This window comes from Rhopalosiphum padi, chromosome 4 (genome assembly GCF_020882245.1).
Source record: "Rhopalosiphum padi isolate XX-2018 chromosome 4, ASM2088224v1, whole genome shotgun sequence".
In the NCBI taxonomy this organism is placed as follows: domain Eukaryota; kingdom Metazoa; phylum Arthropoda; class Insecta; order Hemiptera; family Aphididae; genus Rhopalosiphum; species Rhopalosiphum padi.
In genome coordinates this window covers 15,476,940-15,504,810 of record NC_083600.1, presented here as the reverse complement: position 1 = coordinate 15,504,810, position 27,871 = coordinate 15,476,940, and the positions used below count along the sequence as shown (strand labels likewise).

The following is a 27,871-nucleotide window of genomic DNA, read 5'->3' as shown; positions in this document are numbered from 1 at the left end:
CGATGTATTAATTTTGTTTTATTTGATTAATTTAATCTCGTTATACCATTCCGCTACAACAAATACAAAAATCTCTTCAGACAAAATTCAACCTTAAAGGCAAGCTGTAATTAATTTAAACTGTATTTTTCATTGTGTTGTTTATTTCAAATTGATTTTAAACAAACAGTAACAATTTTAATACTACTTTAATGTGTTTATGGTTTTTATTATTTTTATTTTTTATAATGATGATGTTGATGTAAAGAATAATCACTATTTCAAGGTATTGGAATAGCATTTGAGATATGCTGAGGTGCGTTTATATGGTCATATTTAATTTTTACATTTTAATAGAATTTCTAGTCCGACGAATTTACGCACATTACAAGTAACAATTTGCATTTTAATTTTAAAATTTGTTATCAACCGCTATTCAGTAGGTAATTATGTTGAATCATTAATTGTTGATACATATAAGCAACTGTAGTATAAAGTTTCTGAAAGTCTCGTTTCCCATATATTGCCAAATCCATCCCTTCAATTAAGTGTTCATAAAAGTAATCAGGGTACATCTGATTCACAGCCGATTCAGAATAAGCATTTTCTTATCGATTGAGGTCAATTGGGTTTTTGTGTTTGTTTTCGTTTTATTCCCCTTAACTTGATTGGTTGTGCACATTTTCGGTATGCTAGTCATCGGTAATACTTACTTTTGTGTATTTTCTTATCGAAAAGACCTTATTATAGAACGATGCCATATTGCACCTGTCGTGTTTCCTTTTTAGGCTTGTTTGACTGCAAAATTGAATTTTAGTTTAAATATTTTCAATATAGTCTATAAGATAAATTTGATAAATGTTTGATGTTATTAATCGTTTAAATATTATTCGTTTATGGTATAAAAATAGATAAGTACCTACTTATAATAATTATTAAATGTGTACGTTTACTTTTTCAATTTGTTCAATCGCTATTTTTGTGTATGTTACTCTATGCATTTTAATAAATCGTTTCAAAGTTATATTGTTATTATTATTATTTGTAATTTGATATTCATAAAACCAATTAATTATACAATTAACTTGTAGTGATTCATGTAAATTAAAATTGACCTAATAACATGAAATATATGAATACGTAGTGCATAAAATATATTCTGGGGTGTTATTTTATGGTAACCATAAAATTATGAAAATCATTTATGATTAACAAATGAGATCCTACTTTTATTTTCTTTAAATAATAACTTCCAAACCTATCAACAAGTATTTCAAGCAAGTCTGTGTAGTAATATTAATGATAAATACGACAATAATAGTACAGTTTAACAGGATATAACAAATTAAACAAATTATATGAAATGATTAATACGCTATTTAATGAAAATAGTAAAATAGTTCAAAACATAACTTATATAATAATGGTATTATGGCCATAGATATAATTTATTGTATCACTGTATAAGTATTTGCATTTATAAATTTATTGATAATATTAAGCAAGTAAAAAAAAAAATAAAGAAAAACCTGAAAATAAAATAGTTTTATCCATTCGGTTTATATAAATAGAAAAAAAATATGTAAGCTCAATAGCTAATTCGAGATTTAAAAATATTAATTTATACATTCAAATCTAGTCAATTGTTTTATACATGATTTAGTAAGAGAACTATATTATGATTTCAGGGCTATTAATTTTCAGAGCTTTAATCGATTTTATCAAAACAAAAGTGAAATTTAGTTTTAAAGTGTATTTTGAGCGTGACCAAAGTAATTTATCCGTTTGACTTGATTGGGATTCAATTAAAATTTATCTCGTCGCTTTAAATAATTAATTATAATATTATGTACGTACTACCTATATAAATATAGTGTATACAACATAAGTTGGGTTACGCGAAGTTGCCTATAATAATAACCGAAAGTAACCTTAATACTTATATCTAGAAACTCGTCGATCGTCTCCCTCGGTCGTATCGCCATCATGTATATAAAATATGATATTTGAGTGTGCAACCGGCGAGGAAAAATAAATCTCAAAAACTCAATACTATTATTTTTGCACAATACAAAACCCTCTGTAAAATACCGTATAACATATATTATATGAATAAATATCGAGAATTATAATTTCACTAACACCGTTATTACTCGTATTACCATCGTACGACGCGTTTCTAACGATATAATATTGTATCATACGAATGAAAAGGTACCGTTTTTTGATTTAAAAAAATAAATCACGAAGATTTCCACACACATCGCGATACTTCTATGTACGAGTATTTAGTCGTTCATGTCTGTATCGTATTAAGCGAGTGCTCGTCGCCATCGGCAATAACGTAATATTATCGTTACATTACCTGCAGTCGTATCAAAACGACCGGTCGGCCCGATTTGGCCGGGGGGGTGCCCTCGTTTCGGGGCCGGCCGTCGGCTCGAAATCGCGCTCGCGTCTCCTGCTATATGTAATACAACCCCTCCGCCGGCGCGCCACACGACAAACGCGTAAATCGGTATACGAATATGCCATGACACCGGTCGGTTATACCTGCCACAGACGGCGGGTCCGGTCGTTACGCCGCCGTCGGGATCACGACGGGCGGAAAACACGCGCGATGACCGGCGCGGGGGGGGGGGGTGAAATGAACGACACGCGGCTGTATAATATAGACGCGAACACGGGAAACCGCGAAGAAAACGAGAGAGATAGCGGAAAAAAAATGATCGCGTGCATGCAAATAAACGGCGGCGGCGGCGGCGGCGGCGGTGGGCGTGTTCGGCGTACACGCGAAACTGTGGCGATTATAATGATATATGGGACGCTGTCGTCGAGCGGATGCACAGATGCGCCAAAGCACCGCTCATTACGGGCCAACAATGGGCTCGGATTATTTTCTTAGACAATATAATAATGAAAACCGCGCCGGGCCCAGAGACCTCGACGGCACCGCCGCCGCCGTTTTCCCGTCGCGGGCAGAGGGACGCGCGGCTCCGGCGGGGAGGGCGTTCGTCGGCGCCGCGGACCGGTGCGGGGCAGGGGCGTTGGCGAGGTAAATTCGAGTCGTATATACGGTTTTCTTTTGTGGGTCGCGCGGACGTCTGGGCCGTTATTTCTTCTTCTGTTCCTGCCTACTCTGTATATACGTATAGACTCGCTTGCTACGGTGACTATTATTATTATAGCTTTCCGTCTGTCGCGCATATACCGCGGCCGACGACGGAGCGCGGTGCACAAAAGCTCTCCGGGCCAGGTCCCCAGGCTCGTTTGCGATTATTACTTACAATAATATCACGAGCCACTCGGTTCGCGGGGACTTTGAAAAATCGCCGGCTTTTTTTTTCTCTTAAATGCGTTTCCCCGCGCCCTCCGCCGTAATCGCGCGCGTTATTTCGAAACGGCAGTTTGTGAACAGTTCAAGTCTGCATATTTGCTGCGACTAATTTGTATTGCGGCACGAGATTAATATTCGTCGCGATTTTTAGACGGTTTTTCGTGTCGTTTTCGCGCAAGACGTCCAAATCGCCGTCACCGATCGAACGGGAGAACGCGTGCGGTCTCCCGTTTTGTTGGCACGGGGTAACCGTCGATATTATTGTTATCGTCGTCATGGTCGTTATTATTAATATCGTTAGTGCGGTTATGATTATTACGACGACGACAACGGAGATGGAACTCTCGTCGTTACTTTATGCACATAATAATATACAATATTAGCATTACAAACACTATAGCGCGAAACGATAAGTGCATACACGTGGCACTGTAATACAAGATGGTTTCGCGTATTCGCGTACACGTGCACGGGAATTATTTATCGACAATATCGAAATACGGTCGAACGATTATATTACAGCAGTTGTTGTCATATATATGAACAGTACCTATAATGAAATAGACACGAAACCGACCGACTTAAATAAAATATGTCGATGAATAGTGGCAGCTGCTGAACTCCGCAATACGTCGAATAAAAAGGAACCGGGAGAGGAGACGAGGAGACGTAAAAATTAATACGAGAACTCGCAGTGATGTAAAATTATATTATAATCGTTGTGAAAGTCGCAGGTGCGCGCGCTCGTACGCATAATTATCGAACGTGCCAAAAATTCTGCGTTTGCGCGTGTAGATACTTACGCGAATTCCGTTGCATTGTACAATAACACATTTAACGGAAAGTAAATAACAATAACACAGACAGGTAAATACTGTACGGTCGTATTGATTCAGCGCGATCGTTTTGTGTACGCTACACAACAGCAAAATATGGTTATATAAACTTCAAGTATAATAATATACGTTGGCACGGACGTAGAGTAATGTCTGCGCAGCCAGAACGGCGCAGACACGATGTAAATACATAATATTATTGTTCTTTAACCATATGGCGTGTTCTACTACCCGGGTATAAAACTCGAAATACTGCTTGTAAATCAAGTGCGCCGCAGTGAATCACGTGAAAAAAACAACACACGGCGTGAAGTCCCCGAACTGGCCGAACTCCCATTTTTTAATAATTATATTTTTACATCGGAGCGCAAAATATTTTTTGTCACTACGAAGGTCCTATCAAAGACGCACGTCGATGAACGATATTGTCTGGGAGGTCGGAAAACCGGAAGAAACGAAAACGTAGATACGAAAAGTCGTGCTCGATAATAATAATAATATGTTTATCTAATATTTTATTATAATGTCACTTGTATTTATTTTTTTGGAATAACGCGATAAGAGATAAATCGACGCAGTGTCGTAGAGTCTCGTCTCGTCGTCTCGCGTAGGCGAATGGAAGCACAAAAGATAAACTCCGCGATATTCCTCTCCTAGGATTTCTGGTTTTCGTCGTTCTATTTTTTTTTTTCATATTTATATAAATTTCGTTTATATTCATTGGCGACGAATCTCAAAGTTCACACGATATGGAGTTATTATACTATTGCATATTTATATATATAAACCAAAACGGATTTAAACGAAAAGATTAAGCTGCTCGTCGAGTAAGCGCTTTTGGCGTTGCCGCGCATATAATATACGCGTGCTTCCGTTCTGCTGGATATTATTATGGTTGTTTATTTTATTTTTTTTAACGGCCGAAACGTATATACGATTTCATTTCGTAGCCAGTAATTACGCACATCGGATTATATTATAAAAACGAATCACGTCGTATATAATATACAGATTGCAGCGGCGGCGTCGGCGGTACACACGACTGACTTTAATGCCACGTTTTTCTTTTTATTGATACCTATCGAAAACGAAACGATCTTGTTCAATCGTAAATTGTTTTTATCCTCTTGCGCTCGACATTCCCATAAATCGGTCGTAAATCTGTTGGAAATCACGGTGCGATTTTGAAATGTTTTTCTATTCGACGTTTTCCCGATAATTCCCCTCTGCCCGACCTTCTCTTTCTTTCGCACTCTAAAACCACTCGTTCTCTTCTCGTTGGCTGAAAAATAATATCTTATAAAAATTAAAACTTTTGAATACTTAGTAAAAATGTTCACTTACAAGGGTTACCATACCCACGCACTTTACATAATATAGTTTGTTGTGAATCGCGATGGTCTCATTAATAATAATATTATTGTACGTATAATGACATAAAATTATATCATGTAAACGTCGGAAAACATTTTCGTTTAGCAAATACATAACAATTACGTGTACTGGACATATTATAGGTATTTACCATTTCAGATATACGCTCTTTAATATTAAGCATTGATTAACATTTAAACACTTGTAAAGCGTGTGATACAGAATTATATTACTGAATTATATTTATTAATTTACTTTAAATTTTAAATCGATTTTTTTTTTGTAACTAAAAAAATCGACAATATTTATTTCAAATTCTCAAGTACCAACTACCAAGTACTGGTAGTAATGAGGCACCCGAAGTCAGAAATTACTTTCTTATACTTATTTTTCCTTCGCTGAGATTGTACAGCCGTTTAAATTCGAAAACAACTAAATAAGCTTGATTTAATCATGATCATAACTCAACATGGCGATATCGTATGAATAATCACTTTAAATCAGATGGTTTAACTCATTTCCGTCTGAGTCTACTTTCAATAATACTACATTAACACACACACAAATATTATTCGTACATTTTGCTGCGAATGTTATTATAAAGTTTTTAGATTAATTTTTTAATATTAAAATTTTCAGTTGTCGGGCATAACTCACTAGAGAATTTTTGACCGGTGAAATTGAATCATCTAATGTAAGGCACGCTTAATTTTTCAGTCCAACGTAATTCTAGCAGCGTTAAAAGTTTGTTCTGGGATTTATGCATTTTGCTGTTCCGGGCAGGTAACCAAAGGTCGTATATTTTTACCGCTTCGCCTACCAACCGACGGCAAAACTTTTCGCTCATTGGCCAATTCAACATTCTATAATGTCTAACACTATTCACAGTGTAAAAAAAAAAAATGCGAGAGAGAACTAAATTAAAACTTGGGTGTGGAAAAAAACTCTGGTTTGATTTCGCACGAAAAAAAGTCTCGCGCTGATTGTCGACTTTCCTACTGTTATTCTCAACATCACGTCTGCCATACAATATTTCGTTCACACAAAATGGTTCGAAATTAATATTTTTGTGCTATATCATACAAGAAAATAATATAATAATATATTTATTTATTGTACAAAATAGTAATAATAATAATATGAATATAAATAAATAACACCAAAACGGCAAATCTTTTTTCTAAATTAATTGTATTGTCAAAGGAATTAATTTTATGAAATGTTATTTTACAAACGGTATGAAAGAAAAATTCATGATTTGTTTTAAACACAAAAAGTGTGTTAATTTATTTAATTAATTTCTTTAAAAAATTGTATACTCATAATTAAAACAATGCTTGTTAATAAAAACTACACAAAACTTTGTTAAATCCAAATATATGAGTGCACTAGAGAAAAAAGCTATTATTTTAATTGAACAGTGAGATAAATTAATATTGTTGTACTTAACTTGAAAATATGTTAAGAATTGCGTCATCTCGATGTGCATAATACAACATAACATCATAGATTAATTAATTTACAAATCATTAATTAACCGTATAATACACGCAGGAATACAATAATTTTGCTCTTGGTGTATTCTCCATTTGTAGTCGGTGATATAAAAATGATATGTTAGATAGAAAATATTATGATGTCTTTATCAAGCAATGTCCATAACATACTCGTAATTTATTAAACACGTATGGGATTTCGTCTGTAGGCACGTCGCGTCAACAGCAGTGTTCATGGTTTCTAATCACGTCGTATCCGAGCTAATTCCTATTCGTTTTATTGCCAGCTTTATTCAATTTGAAATGCTCTCTAAACTAGACTGCGATTGCCATAATTGGTAGTATTGTTCTAAGAAATTTTCCGATTGCAAAAATGCAATAGAATAACATTCGCGATACATCATACATAAAACGTGTCCACTCCGATCGACGCGTACTGTACTATACGGTTTAAAACTACAAAATATTGTTCACCTTGCATCGGTATAAATATGATGGACTAAATCATAATCACCTGTAAGTAGTATGTAATACTTAATCTCTAGTATATGAACATAAGAAAATACGGTGTACCTATAGTTAAATCAAGTTGCACATGAATATGTAGTTCTGCTAATGAATATTAAATTAATAATGTCATTAAAAATTCAATTTATCTTATGTTATGTAATACGATTATGCGTTCATTATTGTAATCATTTTTCAATATGTAAATATAATATGATAAACGGGCTTATTCGTTTAGATTATTATTAAAACAAAATAAATAAATCAAGATAAAAAATTTAGAATTTTTCAAAATCAAATAATATTTCCATAAAAAATCAAATATTTTCAAAGCATTGCTTGAAGACACTTATATTATAAATGGATCATCTTGTAAGTTGTATGACGACAACGTTATAATATTTCAACGATAAATCGTTGCACGCGACATATCTATACAATATCGATTACGTCTCGAAAACGTTCATTGTCTGGATTCTCTGGACCACCTCAAAAGCTTTTTCCCAGACATTCATTAGTCACTCCAAATTTCAATAGATGAATGGCATGTTGAGTGCTGGACCTCGAGTTGACTGCGACACTTAAAACAGTGCGCGCTGGTGGTCCCTCTATTACTCGTGGTGTTATTCTAAACCCTATTATGACCTACATCGCACGTCACCGTGTAATTTTGCTTGTGTTGCATAGAATAAATGACTATCAGGTGTCGGCGATTATCTTGATTTATCGTCGTCTTTCAGTCACCTACCTAATATATGTAGATATTACTACTTAAACTAAAATGTTGAAAATTTTAAATACATTTATTTACTTACTTTATGATACTTACGAAAAGGCAGACTTAAAATGCCGAGGAATAAATCAAAACAATATCTTTGAAGTTTTAAATATTTTAAAACATAAATAATTTTACTGTTAACAAAAAACGATTTCTTATACCTTTTAATTTTGACTATTTTAAACAGGATATAATATCAAACATTAAATGTTATATGTTATAGGTAGCTTATAGATATTTAATAATAAATTGACAATCTAGTATATAAATTTTAAAGTATTATTCAATAATACAAATTGGTATAAAAATTACATAGGCACCCATTACCCAAATATATTTTTGGAGAAGTTAAAATAAAATAATCAAAAATTTTTCACATATTATGACTAAAGGTGAGGTGATCTGAGTATCTGAGTTGTCTTATTTTCAATTATTCATTTGGCGCTAATCGTTCATCTTTCTGCCCATTGCAATATGGGCAATAGGTCGTGTTTGATGTAACAATGGATTATTGGATATTCTAATCTCGAGAATAGATCAATACAACAAATACGAGTCCACATAAATAGTCGTTCTATTATACTTCTACGTGCGGCAAATGATATTGTCGAATAACTATTTTATTGAATAATTTATTATTTTAACATATTATTTTTCATGCGCCAGAGTACCTACATTCAAATTTTAAAATAATATTATATATTTATCGCTTGTTTAGCTATTATGTATGTAAGGTTGATAGATAGAAAATTATAATAGATTGTATAATTAGCAAAAAAAAAATCAAATTAATATTTCAAACATATATTTTCGTTCTTCATTTTAAATATGTTACTGTTATGTTAAAAATACAAACAATATTGGAGTATAGAAAGATTAACATAACTCACAGTTACTATAGACAATTATTAAAATATAAATTTTAACACAACAATATTATATAGTTTTAATTAAGGATAAATAAAATTTAATTCGAACCTGCGTTTTATTATTGTATTATTCATTAGTTATTTAATTCTTGGCCAAACGATTTGTTCAATCCATGAAATGTAATTCGATACCCGAGTATAAACACCAGGTTTATCCTTTCCACAGAATGTGTCCCCGAATGACGTTATTCCTATTTGTGAATACATACACACGTACCTATTATGTACTATTTGAACCGGGCCACCTGAATCGCCCTATAACATTATAAAAATAAATAGTAATTAAAAAAAAATATTCATGATGCAAAAATGTAATTATATGCAAAGAAATATAAAATACTTACTAAACAAGTATCATTTCCACCTCCATTGCCAAAACATAACATAAGGTCATCAACTATTCCTTGCGACAATTTTTGATTTCTATTTTTCATGTGTTGCAAACTTTCATCGCACTGTTCGGTCGGAACATAGTTTATACTTGTTTTTAGTAATTTCGAGCTTTCAAGTTCAACTAAATATTTTTATTTTCATTACATTTATAAATTATAAATTAATGTAGGTGTATTAAATAAAATATTGAATACAAAAAAACTAACTTACCTAAATCAGTTCTTCCCCATCCTGTAGCTATTATTGCTGGTGGTATTAAAGAATGATCTGTATTGAGACAAATAGGTCGTGCAAATGGCGAGAATTCTACATCTCTTTCTAAACGAAACAATGCTATATCGTTGTAAACAGAAGGTGGTTTGTAATTTGGATGTATTATGCGTTCAACTATAATATAGTCTAAAGGTCTAGCCTCGTCACTTTCCGAGTCATAATCTAGTTCACCTAAGCGGGCCCATTTTGCCCTGAAACATAATTTTTTTTATAACAGTTTATAAAGTTAATATAATGTGTGTATATGTAAGTAAACATACGGGTTTTGTGTTTGTTTTTCACAGTGAGCTGCCGTTAGTACAAAATTCTTACTTATCAACGATCCTCCACATGACCAGCCACCTGGTTTTTCTTTATAACCTATCAAAACCTGTAATTTTATAATATTAAAACAATAAAATAAATATTATATATTTCACATTTCTGTCACCATATGTGGAAATTCCTTCGGCTTAGCTTCTGTACCGTTGATAATTAAGGTAATGGCATCATAACAATCTTTAACTTTGAGATATTCCTGTTTATCCTGATTATTGGATATTAATACTGGGTCCTGAATTATATAATAAACTAATTCTGAATACTGGGCGCACACTGTGTAAAATAAAAATATATACAAATAATTATTAGATAAATAATTAAAAAATAATTTAATAAATAATAATAAATTACTGATTACAGTAATATATCCTATACATACTTTCAGTGGCTGAATATGCTGCTCTTACAATTGGTTTTTTTGTTGTAGAAGTAGATGGTTTAGGAGGTGGAATGGTAGAGGATGGAATGGTAGGGGTTTTATTTTCTGGTGGACAACAAACTATTGGAGTTGATCCATCGAATGAGCATAATTGCGGTATAATATTTTTCTTGATTCCATCCATTGCAACTCGACAGTTTTCAATATTCCGACAAATAGAGTCGGGAGATTTCCCATTGCCTTTGCGGCAAATATCACCTATACATGGATAATATATAAATATCAACGTTAATGCGTTAATATTTCAGTTTATTTTGATAGTCAATTTATTGATATTGTTAATAATGTTAATACTGTAATGTAAAATTACAAAATTCGAACGCTACTTTATTTACCCTGTGTAATAAATATTATTTTATATTTAAATAATTTAAATATATCCAATAGAAATCTGTTGTCTTTCAAGTATCAAGTTTAATCACACTACAAACGTCTAAGTGTTCAAAAATAATCACGAAAACAGTATGACTTGATGACGATTTATTGAAATTATCAAAATTGCATTACGAATATTGTTTTTATACTTTTACGTGAAAACAAAATCAAGAACTATACATAAAAAAAATATATATAAAATATAAAAAAAAATTATTGTACATAAAATTGGATATTATAGACTATTTTGAGGTAAAATATGAAGATGCAAAAATATTTATTTTAACTTATTGAATGTAGTTTACATTACAGTTAATTAGTTAATGTTGTCATTTGACATCAAATTTCTTTAAAACAATCGTTTATAGCGTTAAAAACTCTTAGAATTATTAAAGATAAAATATAAAAAGAAGTAACCGCTAGTCGAGTGTACCTCGTCATTAAGTAAGCAACTGTAATGTCTGAGTAAAATTTTAATTCAATTATTATATAGAATTCTGGACGAATACGATGAAGGCGGTCTGTCAGTCTATATTACAAAGTATATATTGTAGTAACTATATTACTTATGACATTTTTTAATATTTAATTCTTATATAGGTAAACTCCTAAAAAATAAACATCATTGTAAAACCAATAAGTTCACACTTGTACATGTATATAGATCTTCGATATATCGTAACAACTATTTAGGAATTTGGACTACCTATATAATAAAAATAATAAAACGTAATCGTACCTTCATATAATTCCAGTATTTGTGCATTGTATCCCAAATTCATAAAACATAATGTAAACACAGTCAAAAAATATTGCAAGTTTGTATATCTTCTCATTATTAATAAAACAGTTCAATATCTTATTTTAACAAGAGTTTATTAATATTTTTGTTTACAATAACCGACTAAGCATACAGACTACAATGTATTGTAGATTTTTGAAATTAATTAATTATACAGCAAGTACACACACTCACACATAAACGATAATAAGCCCCACTTCGCTATACTGGTTCTTGACCATGGAATGCAATATTATATTATATTTTTAAACCTAACTTGAAAATATGTACATTCAGTAGACAAGGTCACATCCTTACATTTTATAATAACAAATTAATAATCAGTGGGTAGAAAAATTATATTTATTTGTATATCGACTGGTCTGCAGTGGTGACGATCGATTATTCGTTTATTATTATATATTTTGAACTGTTCTTATAGAAATTAATTATTATGATATCCATTATTTTTGTTACTTATAGAAACTAGTAAGTAGCAATCTATTTTAAGGAATTAAAGTTTTAAATTTTTAAGTGAAGTACCTAAGTAATAAGTTTAAAAATTTAACGGCGTCGGGCCAGGGGCGGATAGGAGGAATTGGGATACTGTTTATCCCCCCTCCTTGTATATTTATTTTAAAATATATACCTACTGGCTACTATATAGTATATAATAAGAATTGTTGGGACGTGGTAAGCAAGGATAATAAATAAATAAGAAAAACGTAATTATTCGTATATATGTGGACTGTATTCCAAGATTAACTATTTTGAATAATAATTGAGATTTTGAGAATAAAGAATAATTTTTATAAACGGCACGGAGGACGCGTTGCGCACTTCGTAGTGTGCTTTCCGTGTTGTTCAAGCGACTGACGACGGCTACGTAAATCGATAACGCGTCGATCACGCGTAATAAATAAATATAATAATACGAGTGTGCGACACTATGCATGTGATGGAGCAATTTCGTCAACTAGATCGATACTGATTAGTAACTATACATTTTAGAAAATATTCACATACACGTATTAATTAGATTATACATTTTAGTTAGTATTATTTATTATTATTATTTATTAATATATAATATATATTATATATTATATTATGTAGGACTGTATTTTTTTAAATACATTTATAAATTACAAGGGGTGGGGATAAACAGTAGCTGGCGGAATCGATATAAAATCGGCGGAATCGATATGCGCCCGCGGATAGGGCTGTTTTATATTCCCGGGAATTGAATTCAAGGGCCCAGAACGAAAGAGCCCAAACATTTTTTTATGGCTACACTCGCAATACATTTATCAAACAAGTCTATATAATTCTTACTCTAATATTATTTTATTTTAATATAAAACTATTCAATCATAATTATTAATACATTAATTTTTTTTTTTCAATACGTCACTTTATCAATAATATCATTAGGGTTAATTTTAGTTAACATTTCTTTTTCAATACTCATTAACATTAAACTTTCTAAATGCTCTTGTGACATTGAATGTCTTAAATAATCTTTTACATACTTAAGAGAAAAAAATCCATTTATTTTATTGCTCTCAGAAGCGCTTGTTATTATTGTCATTCTTTCTTTTCTGAACACCACTCATACATACGATAATACATTATAATAGGTAGTAATAATAATATATTCATTATCCATAATATACATAGAAAATGGGCATGGACTAATCGCGCCTAAAACAACATTTCCCTTTAGGGTCAGTATACCAATTGCGCTTGTATAATATATATTACTAAAATGTTTGCAAACTAAAATTTATTTATTGATCAATTGATTAATGATTTAAATGACTGGGTATTTTATAAGAGTATCGGGATTTTATGAAACGAATTATAATGTAATATAACTGGTAATTAATTTCAACAATGCGAAAAAAAATTATTTATTTTACTTATTACTATATAAAGGACACAAGGCACAAGGTGCCTAAATCGGTTAGTGTTTTCATTTATTATATTATAATTTTAAGTTTTATTTTATAACTAACTAATACATTTTCCTTAGCTATTGTAAAATATTTTGAGCGTAATTGGTAAACTGACTAGAAAACGTACTATAATATTATGTCTATTTACAATGTAATGTATTATTAACGTAAACGCAAAAGTATTTATTTCATTTTTAATTATTAATCAAATACCGATAAAATAAACTTAATAAACTGTTTCCAATAAATTGTATATAGTTCGATATTATTATTATATTATTAATAACATTTAAAACATAAAATACCGTGTTGAGACTGGAGGCCCCATAATTATGTGGTACAGACAATCCCGATTTCCCAATAGGCCTATCTATCCCTCTGAAACGGTTTCAGAGGTCGAAAAAGAAAACGGGCCACAAATAATACAATTATTTTCGCGGCGCGGTGAGCGTACTATACTAAAATCATAAGCCGACTGTCACACACATGATTCACACGATATTATAGTTACTGATACACAATCGACGGGCTTTTCGATCGAATGTCGCGCGCGCGTCCAAACTTGCAGGTGTCAGCACTACGATGGTCGCGTGATGGCAGTGACGGTGAACGCGTATAGAACTATTAAAACGTCGTCGAGTAGTAAATCGCCCGGCGAGCTTCAAAGCACCACACACGCACACACATAAAGAGGAACGTGGAACTTGTGGTGATAGGAAACGGGCGGAAAGTGGCGTTAGTGTCGGCAGGAGACTTTTTTAAATCGGTCGGCAGTCCGCGGGTGGGTTGGGGTAGATACCGAAAATTCAAATTACACTCCTTAATCGGCCATTTATAACGGGGTCCTTTGTGCGGCGGCGGGGTTGGCGGTGTGACGGGACGTCTGTCGGATCGTAGTGAGTTGGCGGTGGGTGGGTGGGGGAGGTGTCTCGCGTTAGGAGGAATGTTTTAATACGATATATAACAACCGGAAAAACAGAGTGTATATTATTATGGTGCGCGTGCAGTCTCCTCGCGCCCGTCGCCGAACAGAAGAGATTGAGAAAAATAGCCGCGCAATTTATTATACCCCGTCCCCACCCCCTGCGGCTTCGATTTTCCGCGACTGCAGCACTGTCGGTACGATATATATTATTATATTGTACACCTATAATAATAGTAATAGTGTAGGTATACACTATATATATATATGGCGGAAGTGGCATCGACGCAATATGACATACCATTGGACTATTCGGAGTGGTGTGTATAATATGCGCGTCGTTATAATAATATCGATATGTCGTCGGGTGACTGTCTAAAAACTGTAAGGCGGGCGGCGGATGGCGTGCCGAATTTTATTAGGCGCCAAAGGATTGAGGAGAAAACGCAGGAACGCGACTACACTGCGCATACACTTGATGTAGTCACGACGACGACGTCTCCACCGCCGCCGCTACTCCGCCGCCCGAACAACAGCTATACCGACGGCGACCGTCGACGCTGTATAATAATATTTTATTAAAAAATACGTCGTACACTGTTTAGACTCTTCTGTGCATATCACATAATACAATTATATCGTGTAAAACTACTGAACTACTACAGCTGTATAATATGTTTTGTGCGCGTAGTAGATGATACGTCACGGCGATTTTTTGATTTTTTACCTGCGCACATTCCTATTGGTCTGTGTTGATGTTGTTTTGAAAACGTTTTTAGTTTACGTGGTCACGGGTGCTAATTCGTTCACTATTTCTACGCGTTTATTTCAACACGTTTTACCTATTATTTAACGGATGACTACTGCTATTCAATAACGATCTATATTTTATAACTCGGATTATATATTTGTATGCACACAACCAATAGTAACCAAATAGTTTTGATAACCTACACTTGAAATTATTACATAAATAACAAACCATTTATCCTAGAACAAAAAAATATTATTGGTTATACTTCATAAACATTTCCATGGAAAAATTTGGTTTTGACACATCACATTAAAAATTTTTTAAGTTTTCATAATAATTATGTATTAAATAATTAAAATTATATAAAGACAATTTGGTTTCCCTTAAACACAAAAATCAAGTGAAAGAATGTGATATATTGATGTTTACATTTTATGCTGTAATGGAATGTTCGAAAAACATATAATATTACCTATATTTTATATTAAATTAATCGAGAAGAGTTTTTCTTTTTGAACACAACGCGTTTGTTTTATTTTTCATATATTTATATAACCTCGTCTGTATAGAAGAAAATTAACCACTACTTCATATCCACGGTACTTGTTCGTGATTAAAATACGAAGGTACTTTAATTTAATAAAACAATTAATTTTAAGCGTCTTTTTCCAAAAATAATTAACCGATTTTTTAAGTTTATTGTTTCTGAGATTCGAATAATAAAAGCTCGGCTTGAAATGTAATTAGTAGACAAAGGGCATGAGCAATTTCCTATGAATGAATTCTATGAAATTTGCATAAAAGTTTTGAGTATTATTCGTCCAAATATTTATTGTAATATAATATTTTAATAAAATAATAACATTGATACTTCGTGTTTTTAAACTATGGAAAGTACTGTAACAATGGCATACTTCTTGCTTTAAAAATATTTTTTAATATACGTGTTATATTGGTTCTGTAGTAAAATGTAAATTTATAATTTTTTCTTAGTTAATATAGGTACAGATTTGTTTGATCCAATATAATATATCAATTTTAATGTTTCACAAAATTCAATATACAATTTTAAGCTAAATGTGTTTATTATTTAGTTTTAACACAACTTATAACGTATATTTTTTTGTCAATATACTCAGTTACAATATGGTCCGATAAAAGCTATAGTATTACTATCATATCAAAGCTTATACCCCGAGAGATTTTTTATATTCACTTTTCAACGTTTATTTTTTAATTTTTGACAATAAATATTAATGCATTTAAACTTCATTTGCTGATGTATAAAATTTAAAAATAACGTTCCACAACACTATGAATTTTTAAGAAATAAATCTTTGTAGGTAACGAAGAAGTGAGCTCTAACATAATATATTTTGCAGATTAATAACGAATGTGTACGAGTTAATTTAAAAACAGTGTGCAAACAAGTTATTATGCATTATAGATGTTATTAATATGTAAAATACAACCAAGATTCAAAAAAAAATATAATACTTAAACAATATTTATACGTGTTAAAATAACCTTTAAGTAACCTTGAAATAACTAATTCAATGAAAAATTGTAAACATCTTGCGATATCCCATTCTGATATTTACAAATTTTAAAACATTATTTTATAAGATAAGTAGGTAATATATATACAGTTTTGAAAAATTAGGTTAAGTTTAATTTATTATTTTCGAGCTCAATAAAACTGTTTTGAAAAATTTACAATTTTTTACGTTTATACAAATAGTGTATTACACTTGTGAGCCATCTGTCTACATAAATGAAAACGCATGCAAAATTAATGTCGAAAAACTCTATTTTATTTAAAGTTGTTCGTCGGTTATATAAGAAACGACGGATTCTTGTGTTAGTTATGCAGAATAACGATGGTAGTAGAAGAGAAAAATGGGGGTTGAAAATAGAAGACATTAATTCACGTACTGAAGAATGACATTGGAGACTGAAGGATAAAAAAAGGAAACATTTCTGGATCAGAGTGAATGTACAAAGACGCCTCTGAAATCCAGCTCTTTAGAATAAGACAAAAACTATATTTTTCTTTTTTTACATAAATAAATGAAAATAGTAATAACAATAATAATAATAATGATGACAATAATAATAATAATAAAAAAAAAAAAAAAAAATGTAAAATAAACATTGTCGGATGTAATATGATTATTTTTCATACATTCTTTGTAATTTCGAAAAGACAAATTACATAACATAATCCTCTCAAAAACACAAAAATGAATTATATTAAACATTAAATGAAAAAAAAACTTGTATCCGAAGATCATTTGTATCCTGTGGGCTGTAGCCCTGCTGGCTCTTTTTGAAACTTTTCATGGTACGAAACTTTCTAAGGAAATGTATTATATAATGTAATGTATGCTTTGTCTCAGTCTTAAAACTTTTCACGTATACGTCGATTGAATATCAGAATATATATGTATGCATATACCTTATACATATATTTATGTATCTATATAGTATATATACACATATATATATATATATATATATATATATATATAATTTATATATTAATATATATAAACGTATGATTAATCGTGGGCATATATCATATAACATATATTTGTAGGAACGTCCACTGAAAAATTCCGTTTTCAAGTAATCTAAAAAAAATATAGCTATTCGTATGATACAATTAATCAAGAAATTAAAACTACATTTAATCATGATCGACATTTTTAAATTTTCAATACAATCGAACAATAATTATTTTGTAGTTAAGACAATTTTTCAATTTTAATTTAAATAGTTTAATATATATATAAGTAGGTAACGCATAAACATAATAAATAAAATATAATATTATGTATTATATGTTAAATAAAAAAACAATATATTTATAATTTTTAAAATATGTTTTAACTTAAACTACGTATACGATCGAATTATTGTAGTCTTAAACTAACGATTTTTTAAAACTAAAATAAGTAGTCAACGAACATTATAATATGCCCCTAGAATTATTAAAAATTGTCATTAAACTTCCAGCTAAACAAAATCCTCAATGAATTTTCGACTTTAGTTGAAAATTAATGGTAAATCTCGAATACAAACACACATTGGGGTAACACTTTTTGCTAAATCCTCAAAGGTGTTATATGAAAGTGTTAAAATACTTTCCAATCCAATCAGAAAAAATGTTTTCCGACATAATATGTACTACAAAAAAAAAAACACTATTATTATTTATTTTTTGTAGATTCAACAGTAACAAAAGTGAAAGTTTCAAATATGTTTGGCATCGACTTTTCTTTAAAAATAACGAAATTCTTGCTATATATTTGACAGTAGCTAGACAAACATATTAAATTTATTGGAGTTTCTAAATTTCGAAAAAACTATTTGTATGTTTAAATAAATTTCTTCTTTTCTTTTGTAATAAAATACTATATACATGAACGAATACTGTCCTTATTGTAAAATGTTGTATTTATGTTTCCTGCTCAAGTTCAATCAAAAATAAGAATGATTAACAAATATATTTTATATTCCAAATTCCATATAGGATGATCACTAATAGCTACTAAGTACTAAGTTGGATAATTATTTTATAACAAAACAATGCAAACCAAATTCAAAATTAATACGTAGTAACCATATTACTAAATTAATAATTTCAAGATTATGATAGGTTCTTAAAAATGTTAATACATTTATTGTTCGTTTAATAATCCATGATTAAATAAAGTTTTGAAAATCTACTTTTGTTAATCTGTTTAATAAAGTCTACAATCTAATCAAAACGCATTAGTTTCTGTGCATCATAGTAAGTTATGATTGAAGTAGTTGCTTATTTATTAATAAAAAACCTTTCACTAAAAACAGTGATTTTCTAAACGTCGCTACTTTTTTCTTTTTTTTTTAATAAACATGAATATAAAGTTACGGTTTCAGAAAAACTTATTTTTAAGTCACATTTTAATATTGTAAATACAACATATTATATAATATATATTAACTTCCACTGTTTTTATTTTTATTTAATTTGAACACTACATTTTTGATAAATTACTGTAGGGTATCTTAGTTCTCCACATAACCGACGTAAAAGCTCAGGATTTTTACAGACGTATGGCAACACGTGGCTGGAAAATAACATTATTCTCATGACGGAACGTATAATATACTATACACGTTGATATGATAACCGCAACCACGTTTCATCCACCACCTGTATTAGTGCCCAAATATACACTTTCATATATATTTTTTAGTGTTCTCACATATTATAGCTAGGTATTACACGCGCATGCATAATAATATATAACGAGGTTTATCCGATATAGACACCCCCCAATAGCTCGGGAATAATAATTTCGCCGTCAGATTTTTTCGGGCAGACGAAAATATGGATAATGAAAAAACAAATTATACTTTAAAATTAATCTTACGCACAGCTAAAAGCTTCTGGGATTCATAACAGGAGTGCCATGCTAACGACAGTACAATTAAGATTTATTATGAAATGGCTGTCTTGTGACGGAAGAACCTACACCTCCTCTACTACCGGATTGTCGTGTACGCGGGTATCACCGAATGGGTTGATGGGTGGAGAGGGTGGGCAGAGTCAGAGAGAGGGCTAGCTAGCGAGCGAGTGAGTTATTCGCCAGTTAAAAATGGCCATTGTTCCATTCTGGCCAAATTTTTCTCCTCTATAAATCAACGGATTCGATTGTCATTTAAAAGATTTTTATTGTGACGTGCCGAGAAATGATAATAACGATTCGGGGAGCACCGCCGGGACAATGCTCGACCAAAAGTATGTATATATATATATATATAAATATGTAGGCCAACTCCTCCCCGCGCAGAAAAGGCTTCTCATCTTTTGTTTGTGTGTTTTTTCCTCCGTCGCTATTTTTACGAGTCACAAACGCCGCGGAATGACCGCGTGACGACGACTCTCCACCGTAACCAGACCCGTATCGTTTTCACGCCATTAGAAACTTAACACAAGTAGTCAGATAAAGAAATAATATATATATATTATATAGACTTCCGGTACGGCAGGGATGACATTGTCGTGGGAAATTGATTTCGTGGAAAACGTATTGTGTTTCGGAAAAAATATGATTCACCCTCCGAGATGTTCGCATAATACCCGCTCGCACTCTTTAGTGTATCCGATATATATTTCAAAGTAGCTAAAATTCAAGTAGAACAATAAGTAATTCGCAGTTGAACAATGTACTTCCGCTATAGTACCCGTCGCGATACGCATTAATCTCGCGCTGGTAAAATAACTATTGATTTTACCGTGTTTAATAATATATTTTTAGATATTTTATATAATTTATAAGCACTTAGTGATATATTACAAAAACTATATGTATGTTTATTATATTATGAATAAAAACGAATTGGGATTCGATTGTCCCCGTTCCTTTTGTACTACGGTACTTTCAGATTATTACTCGGTTCGTCGGTGAACAATCAACACTTTACCGTTTAGCATTACGGTATTATTAATTTTGTCCCCTTCGCATAAAAATGGAAGTCAAATCAAAATATATTTATAAACTGCAATGGATTTATATATATATATATATATATATTATCATATTATAATGAGAAGTTACAAAATAAAGCGAATTGATTCCTTTTTAATTGATAATCATAAACGTTACTAAATTATCTTATTATAACAATGTATATATTAACTTTATTTGACAAAAACTTTTGATTTCATTTTAACTGACTTGCTGTCATACAATCACATTTATACTGTTATTGTTATACAATGATCATTCGTTTATGGAGGCAGTGAGATATTTCTCGTCATTTTGTTTTAATATTTGAGAATAATGAAGAATTTGTCAAAATTATAATAATATTTAATTGACTTTTTACACAATAAGATTATCATCTCACGAGTTAGTTTTGTAATCAACTAATTGATTGGCAGGTTTAAACTTCAGTTTTTATCATGATTTTTACCTAAAATTATATTTACGACATTATATCATATAAATATAATACATTTTATGAAACATAAGTATTTTATGTTAAATACTTCTATTATCAGTGAAACATAACACCATTTTCGTTAAAAAGATACAATGAACAAACGTTATCAAACAACCATAATGATTGTGTCTGTTCATATATAAACATGGTTTTGTACACTCGTACTTTTAAAATTTAAAATATTTTTAATTTTATATATTATCAATGCACGCGCAGATTTAATATGATAAATATATTATTGCCATTATAAGTAATTTTCAAAACATCTCAACTGGGTATTCCCAAAATAAAGGATGATCTCAAAATAAATGTTCAATACATAACATGTTATTTTAATAACACTTTTAAAATTCTTATAGCATTATAAAAATTACTATTGACTTGTATCGATAAAATAACACAAAATATAAGCATTCTTCCGTCAGTATATCCATATCCACTTCAAAAACCAACGCCAGAGTTGGACGGGATTCGTTTAGATTTCTCTAACTCAAATCGATCAGAGGGGGGAAAATAAAAGGGCATTTATTTAGCGGCAGTGGTGAAAGGTCTTCGCAGTGTAGAATAATGATTCACTGGATTAATGCGCGGATTTGTGTCTGTGTGCGCGTTTGTGCAAACACGTTTCACCGAGTCTCGGGACAATAAAGGTAAAAAGGTGTTTGCTCTGCACAAGTGTTTGATATATAATATGTATGATAAAATGTTGTGATTCCAGTCAATAATGTCACTCAGCGCGCATGTAATATATATATATATATATATATAAACATACATAATGATATGCCACATGTGCTATATAAAATGTATACACCGGCGGCGGCGGCGTACTGCATATTATGTAATTTATTTAATGGCGGCCGTCTTCGGACCCGAACCCATGTGCACCGGATGGACTGCTATCGGTTTTGCACGGCGTAAAAAGTATCCGGCTTTTTCGCAGACAGATAACGTCGTAATCATCATCGAAATCGGCCGTGTAATATAGATATAAATATATAATGGCCTAATGCATCGTCTTTGACGACTTTAACAGCAGATAGTCCAACGGCGGACGGATGGCGGCGAGCGAGTCGAGTGCAATATTGTTACATGACGCGACGGCAAACTACGTATAATACACACATATATATGTACGTAGCGTTTTCACATAAACCGATCTCCTCCTCCTTTTTATCGTTTTGATATCTTAACGCCATCATCGTCTCTTCCCCTCTCCCCCCGACGAACATCTTAGAGCACATTGTCCTGCAAATACATCGTATCCGTATCGCAACACGAGTATAACCATCAAAAAGTCGCTTACATATATATATATATATATATATATTGTGTGTGTGATGTGTGTATGTTGCATGAAGCTTTTGTCATCGGCCAGAATACAATTTATTAATATATATATATATACTGAACCGCATACGTCCGATCGAGGACAAGAACGTAGCCGTTTTTCTAACGATTTTTTCCCTTCATTTCTTCACTATCCGCTTTACCGATAAAAAATAATGTCACGCATTACACCTGGTGATCCATTATTATTTAACGCGTTGCGCACATGGTTTCTTCGTAAATGTCCTTTTTTTTATCATTTTCATTATTATCTTTTCTATTTTATTTTTTTTTTTTTTAGTTTATTTTAAACATCATTACCATATATAGGTAAATATAAAATAGTCTCAACAAATAAATCAAATTTGTTTTTAATATTAAATGACTATACGCGTGTCATCACATCGAATTGTTAAATTAAAAATAAGTGGGTATACAGGTGGGCATCACTGCAGGGGTTAGGTACTTGAACTCTTACTACACGTTAATCCGCTCCTCTCGAGTTTAATTTAACATATGTATAATATACCGGTAATCATAGCATAACCTTAGCGTCTAATGCGCATACACTTGAATATAATCACGACAAAAGCTTTTTGTTTATTAATTTTTTTCCCCGACAAGATGACATAATTATTTTTATGATTATGGAGATTTATATACGTGAAACGTTTAAATTATGAAAAAAAGTTTATCTTCATTAAGATAAAGTGTATGGTGAAAATGATGGAAAGATAATTTGGTAAAAACGTTTAGTCTTAAACCAAAATATTATGGTACAAAGAGAAAACAGCGTTTCGATTTTGTGCAATTAAAATAATTTAATAATTAGAAAAAAAAAGAAAAAACACATTAAAGAGAAAGTAAATGGTTTCTATTCTCTAATTAAAGTTTAAAGTTATAGCAATTAATAAAGTTTCAAGTCGTTTCGTATAAATTAATTCAAATGTATTACCCGGAATTTTTTTTTACAAAGATATAAACAACAAATATAGTATATTCATTTTCTTGGACAAAAAATAAATGAAATTATATACGGTATTTTCTCAATTTACTCCAAAACAATGACATATTATAGACAAATGTCTAATGTTTGAGAAATATATATGTTTTTAATTAATTTTGAATAACAATTTTATAATAAACGTTAAATATTAATAATATATTTATTGAATATTATTCTCGATTTAATTACTTTCAATGATGTATTATTGAAAAATAAGAAAAATAAAAATATTACAAGTTATCTACACAATATATACTATAAATGCATTTATTTCGTTATACCTAAATCAAAGATATTTTCTGAGTTATAACAAATGTATCAACAATTTAAAATAACTAAAAAGTAGGTTAATGGTGGATATTGCTCTACTGTGTAAAGTGTCGAGTGATTCATTGTTATGGATACGTTAAACTTGAATTCAATGATATATCATTATAAGAAAAATATATCTGAGCGAAAACGGCCAATCAGCCTATATCACCAAGTGATATAATTTTTAATATAACTATTAATGTAATTTATTTTACTTTTAGTATTTTAGTAATTCGATATAAGTTTTTTCGAAAATATTGCATTTATTATATTATATCAACTTATATAGCTCAAAATATGATTATATTTTTCTATAAATACCTACGGTAAAACAGTAAAAATATATTCATAGCATAAATAAATAATATCTTAAAATAAATCGAAAATGTTATTGCGTATAGAAAAATGTATATAATAAGATGATGTAGGAAAACGTTTTAAGTTCTAATCAAAGTTTTTAAATTATAACAAAATAATTAACAATTGTTATTTATTATTTAAATAAGTAATTTTGCTAAAATGTTAACTATAAAATGTATAAAAAATAATTATCATAATATATTCCCTAGATTTTATGGTTCCTGTATAAACTACTTATGAGAAATCTAATATTCAATTTTCAAAAATTAGATATAAGACAAAAAGTTTTTTACATTTTTTACTACGAAATAGCTTGCTATTTATTTTATTTTATCGATTTTCAATTCTAACTTGAAATAAATATAAAAAATAATTAACTGTATTAATTTTTAATATTTTCATAAAGATATTTGAGAAACTTATGAGAGATTTTGTATTAAATTCTCAAAAATGTTGATTATGCCTACAAATAGTTCAAAAAGAGTTTAAAAAAATTAAAAACTAAATTATAAAATGAAAATGATAATATAAGCTTTCGGTGAACATTTCAAATATCTACTGTTATTTAAATTTTTGAAATAAAACAAAATATCAAAAAAAATAATGAGAAGAAATGATTATTTTACTGGTCAATATCGAATGACGTAAAAATGTTAACGTTAAATACTCATTAAAAAAAAAAAGTAATTTAACTTTCTGGCAGAATTTTTTTTTATATATTATGTATAGTTTCGTGAGACAGCATGGTGCAATGGTTACACAGTTGGCTATGGTGTGCGCAGTTATCGGTTCGAATCTCGGTACAGTTCACAACTTCATGTAACACCATCACCGTCATTCCAATTACTCTACCTTGCCCCACCGGGTCCACTCTTATGGAAGTGATATTCACACACGTAAAAAATTATTTTCTTAAAGAAGAGGGTAGTAGTGCACTAGACACACTCTATCCTTCCCGGGTGATAAGACATTGACAAAGACTGATTAATTCGTATCAACGAAAAAAATATATAATTTATCGGTTGAATAACTCGGTTAAAGAACCTTGTATTAAATATTCAAATCGAAATTTAAAGAAAAATTTAAAAAATTTAACATTTATCATTCTTATAAATAGCTCAAAAAAAGTCAAAATATTTTGAAAATATTATCGTAAGTAAAACAAGATAATATAATCATTTGGTAGAAATTTAAAGTATCTGCGGCTATTCGATTACGTGTCACTTCAAAAACACAAAATCGATTTTGTCAAATACATCTCGTTTATGAGTACACATAAAAAAAAATCAGATCATTGTAAAATCAATACGTGCGTCGTTCCGCTCAAAATCTAAAATAAATGTAATACTAAATTTAAAATTCACTGGACATATCCTTTAACGAGTTTAACGGCTTTAACTGTAAACATTAAACGTTATCTTACTTATCAATTGTCGTGCCTATTACCGAGTATATCGTCTGCTACATATTAATACAATTTAAGACGGTTTATACGAAATACAACAACTATTAATCGTTGCAATGTAATATTAAAAAAAATCACGTTTTATCGTGTTGTTAGAGGATTGCTTTATTTTGTAAACCATATAATTTCCGGAAATTCGATACTAATTATGATATAATTGTATACAGTATTAAAATCATATATTGTTGTACGGTTTTACTCGTGGTATTTTATATCGAGGGCAGTGAGTAAAAATATTAGATAATAATAATAATAATAACTTCAAATACTATGACTATAATATAAATATAAAATATATAATAACTATTATTATATATAAATAAACTATACGCATAGTAGACTGAAAAAAAAACGAATATAATAAATGATAAAGTTATTTTTTTTCCCGAAAATTTTTCGAGTATGCTCCTGCAATTTATATGAAGCAGTATAGTAGTGTGCACTGAAATCCGTATCACGATGGGTAGACGAGGAATGAAATTTCAGCATATTATCATATATATTTAATAGTTTCACATATTTAAATGACTACATATTTTATTAAAATACTACTATTACACTAAAACAGTTACGCACATGGATCGTTTTATTCGCGTTTAGAACCGTTTTAAAAACAATAACAATAATGTATTAATCTGGCCAAAAGTCATTTTTTCCATTTTCACTTCACAGTTATTACTAGGCCTAGGATTTATATATGCAATATAAAATGGTAAAATATGCGTTTAATTTTATTAAAAAATGCTAAAATATGTAATAAAAATATAATAAAATATACAATGAATTAAACAATATTTTCCTAACTATTTAGAAAAACTTGTGAAAGAATCCTATAAAAAAAAAAAAAATATCTTATAATTTAAAACTAATTTAAATAATATTACTATTTTTGTAAGCACCAAACTAAATCATTTTTGTTACTCTTACTGAGGTTTTTAAATAAATCCACAGCATTTTTTTATATGTTTTTTGTCAAATGCTATTCAGTGATTTTATGAAATTGAAATTATGACTATAATAATATGACAACATCTAGATCTTGCACTACATTCATTAAAATTTACTATAAAACATGATTTTTTTTTGTGTTTATATTTGAAATTATAATATATGTAAAATAAAAAAGTAGATTATGTGTTTTAAAAGTTAGCTGTTTCTTAGACATAACTACTGATAAAATTTGTAAATGGATGCCGTGAAAAAAATATCAATGAATATAAATCCAAAAATATTATAGCTTCGTGGTTGGATAATATTATATGTCACGAGCTTTATGCTACTCTAACGAGTCTTATATTATTATCAGTTCCTAGGCAAAACCAATAAAACAGTAGCTCGACTGCCTCCATACTACAATAATAATTTATTTTTATGACACTTCAACTTCGAAACAATGTTTCTTTACTCGTTTTAAAAATTCGATTATGGTGTGTAACCAAAACATTCTCACAGAAGTCGCACGCATGATCACACGTTTAGAATGGCGTACACCGGCCCACTGGTATACCGAAATTTCCTTTTCACTGCGCTGGCCAACCCACGTACTATTATTATTTATTTATACCTATAGAAAAAAAAAATGATATATAGATAATTGCTACTATATTAACGGAAAATCAGAGTCCACAGCTGTTCGGGAACGATGTAATCACACGAGTGCTCTGTGGTTTTTATATTTTCTCGACGATAATAATCGATAATATAAATAAGAACGATTCTTTTCGCGGGATCTTTTCGCCGTAACGACAGCACGACAATCCTTCGTCGCGGTAATAACGATCGCAATAATTGCCGCGTGTTTTCGAAAAACCATAATTCTTGTGCACAACTTCTGCGGGGTCGTACACGCGAGTTCTGTGCAGCGCGTGCCATACACCGCGGTCGCCCGTGACGCGTTGAGCGTGTAACGTGTCGTGACATGTCACGTATAATACTTCACGTGGAACGTGA

At 30.6% G+C, this 27,871-nt stretch overlaps 2 protein-coding genes across 5 annotated transcripts in view; one reads left to right on the top strand and one right to left on the bottom strand.

Annotated features, from left to right (window-relative positions):
- LOC132929569 (lachesin-like) overlaps nucleotides 1–27,871 on the top strand; it is a 396,933-nt gene that overhangs the window by 268,177 nt on the left and 100,885 nt on the right. The gene's annotated exons all lie outside the window — the stretch shown is intronic.
- On the bottom strand, nucleotides 9,096–14,386 carry LOC132930201 (serine protease snake-like). Of its 2 annotated transcripts, none has more exons than XM_060995935.1 (7): nucleotides 14,082–14,386; nucleotides 10,603–10,860; nucleotides 10,333–10,496; nucleotides 10,163–10,272; nucleotides 9,840–10,093; nucleotides 9,581–9,750; nucleotides 9,096–9,491 (listed from the first exon to the last, which is right to left on the bottom strand). In XM_060995935.1, the coding sequence occupies exons 2-7, from the start codon at nucleotides 10,784–10,786 to the stop codon at nucleotides 9,315–9,317; spliced, it is 1,059 nt and encodes a 352-aa protein (XP_060851918.1). In that variant the 5' UTR covers nucleotides 10,787–10,860; nucleotides 14,082–14,386; the 3' UTR covers nucleotides 9,096–9,314. The 2 variants fall into 2 exon arrangements, with proteins under 2 accessions (XP_060851918.1, XP_060851917.1); XM_060995934.1 differs by lacking the exon at nucleotides 14,082–14,386 and adding an exon at nucleotides 11,777–11,980.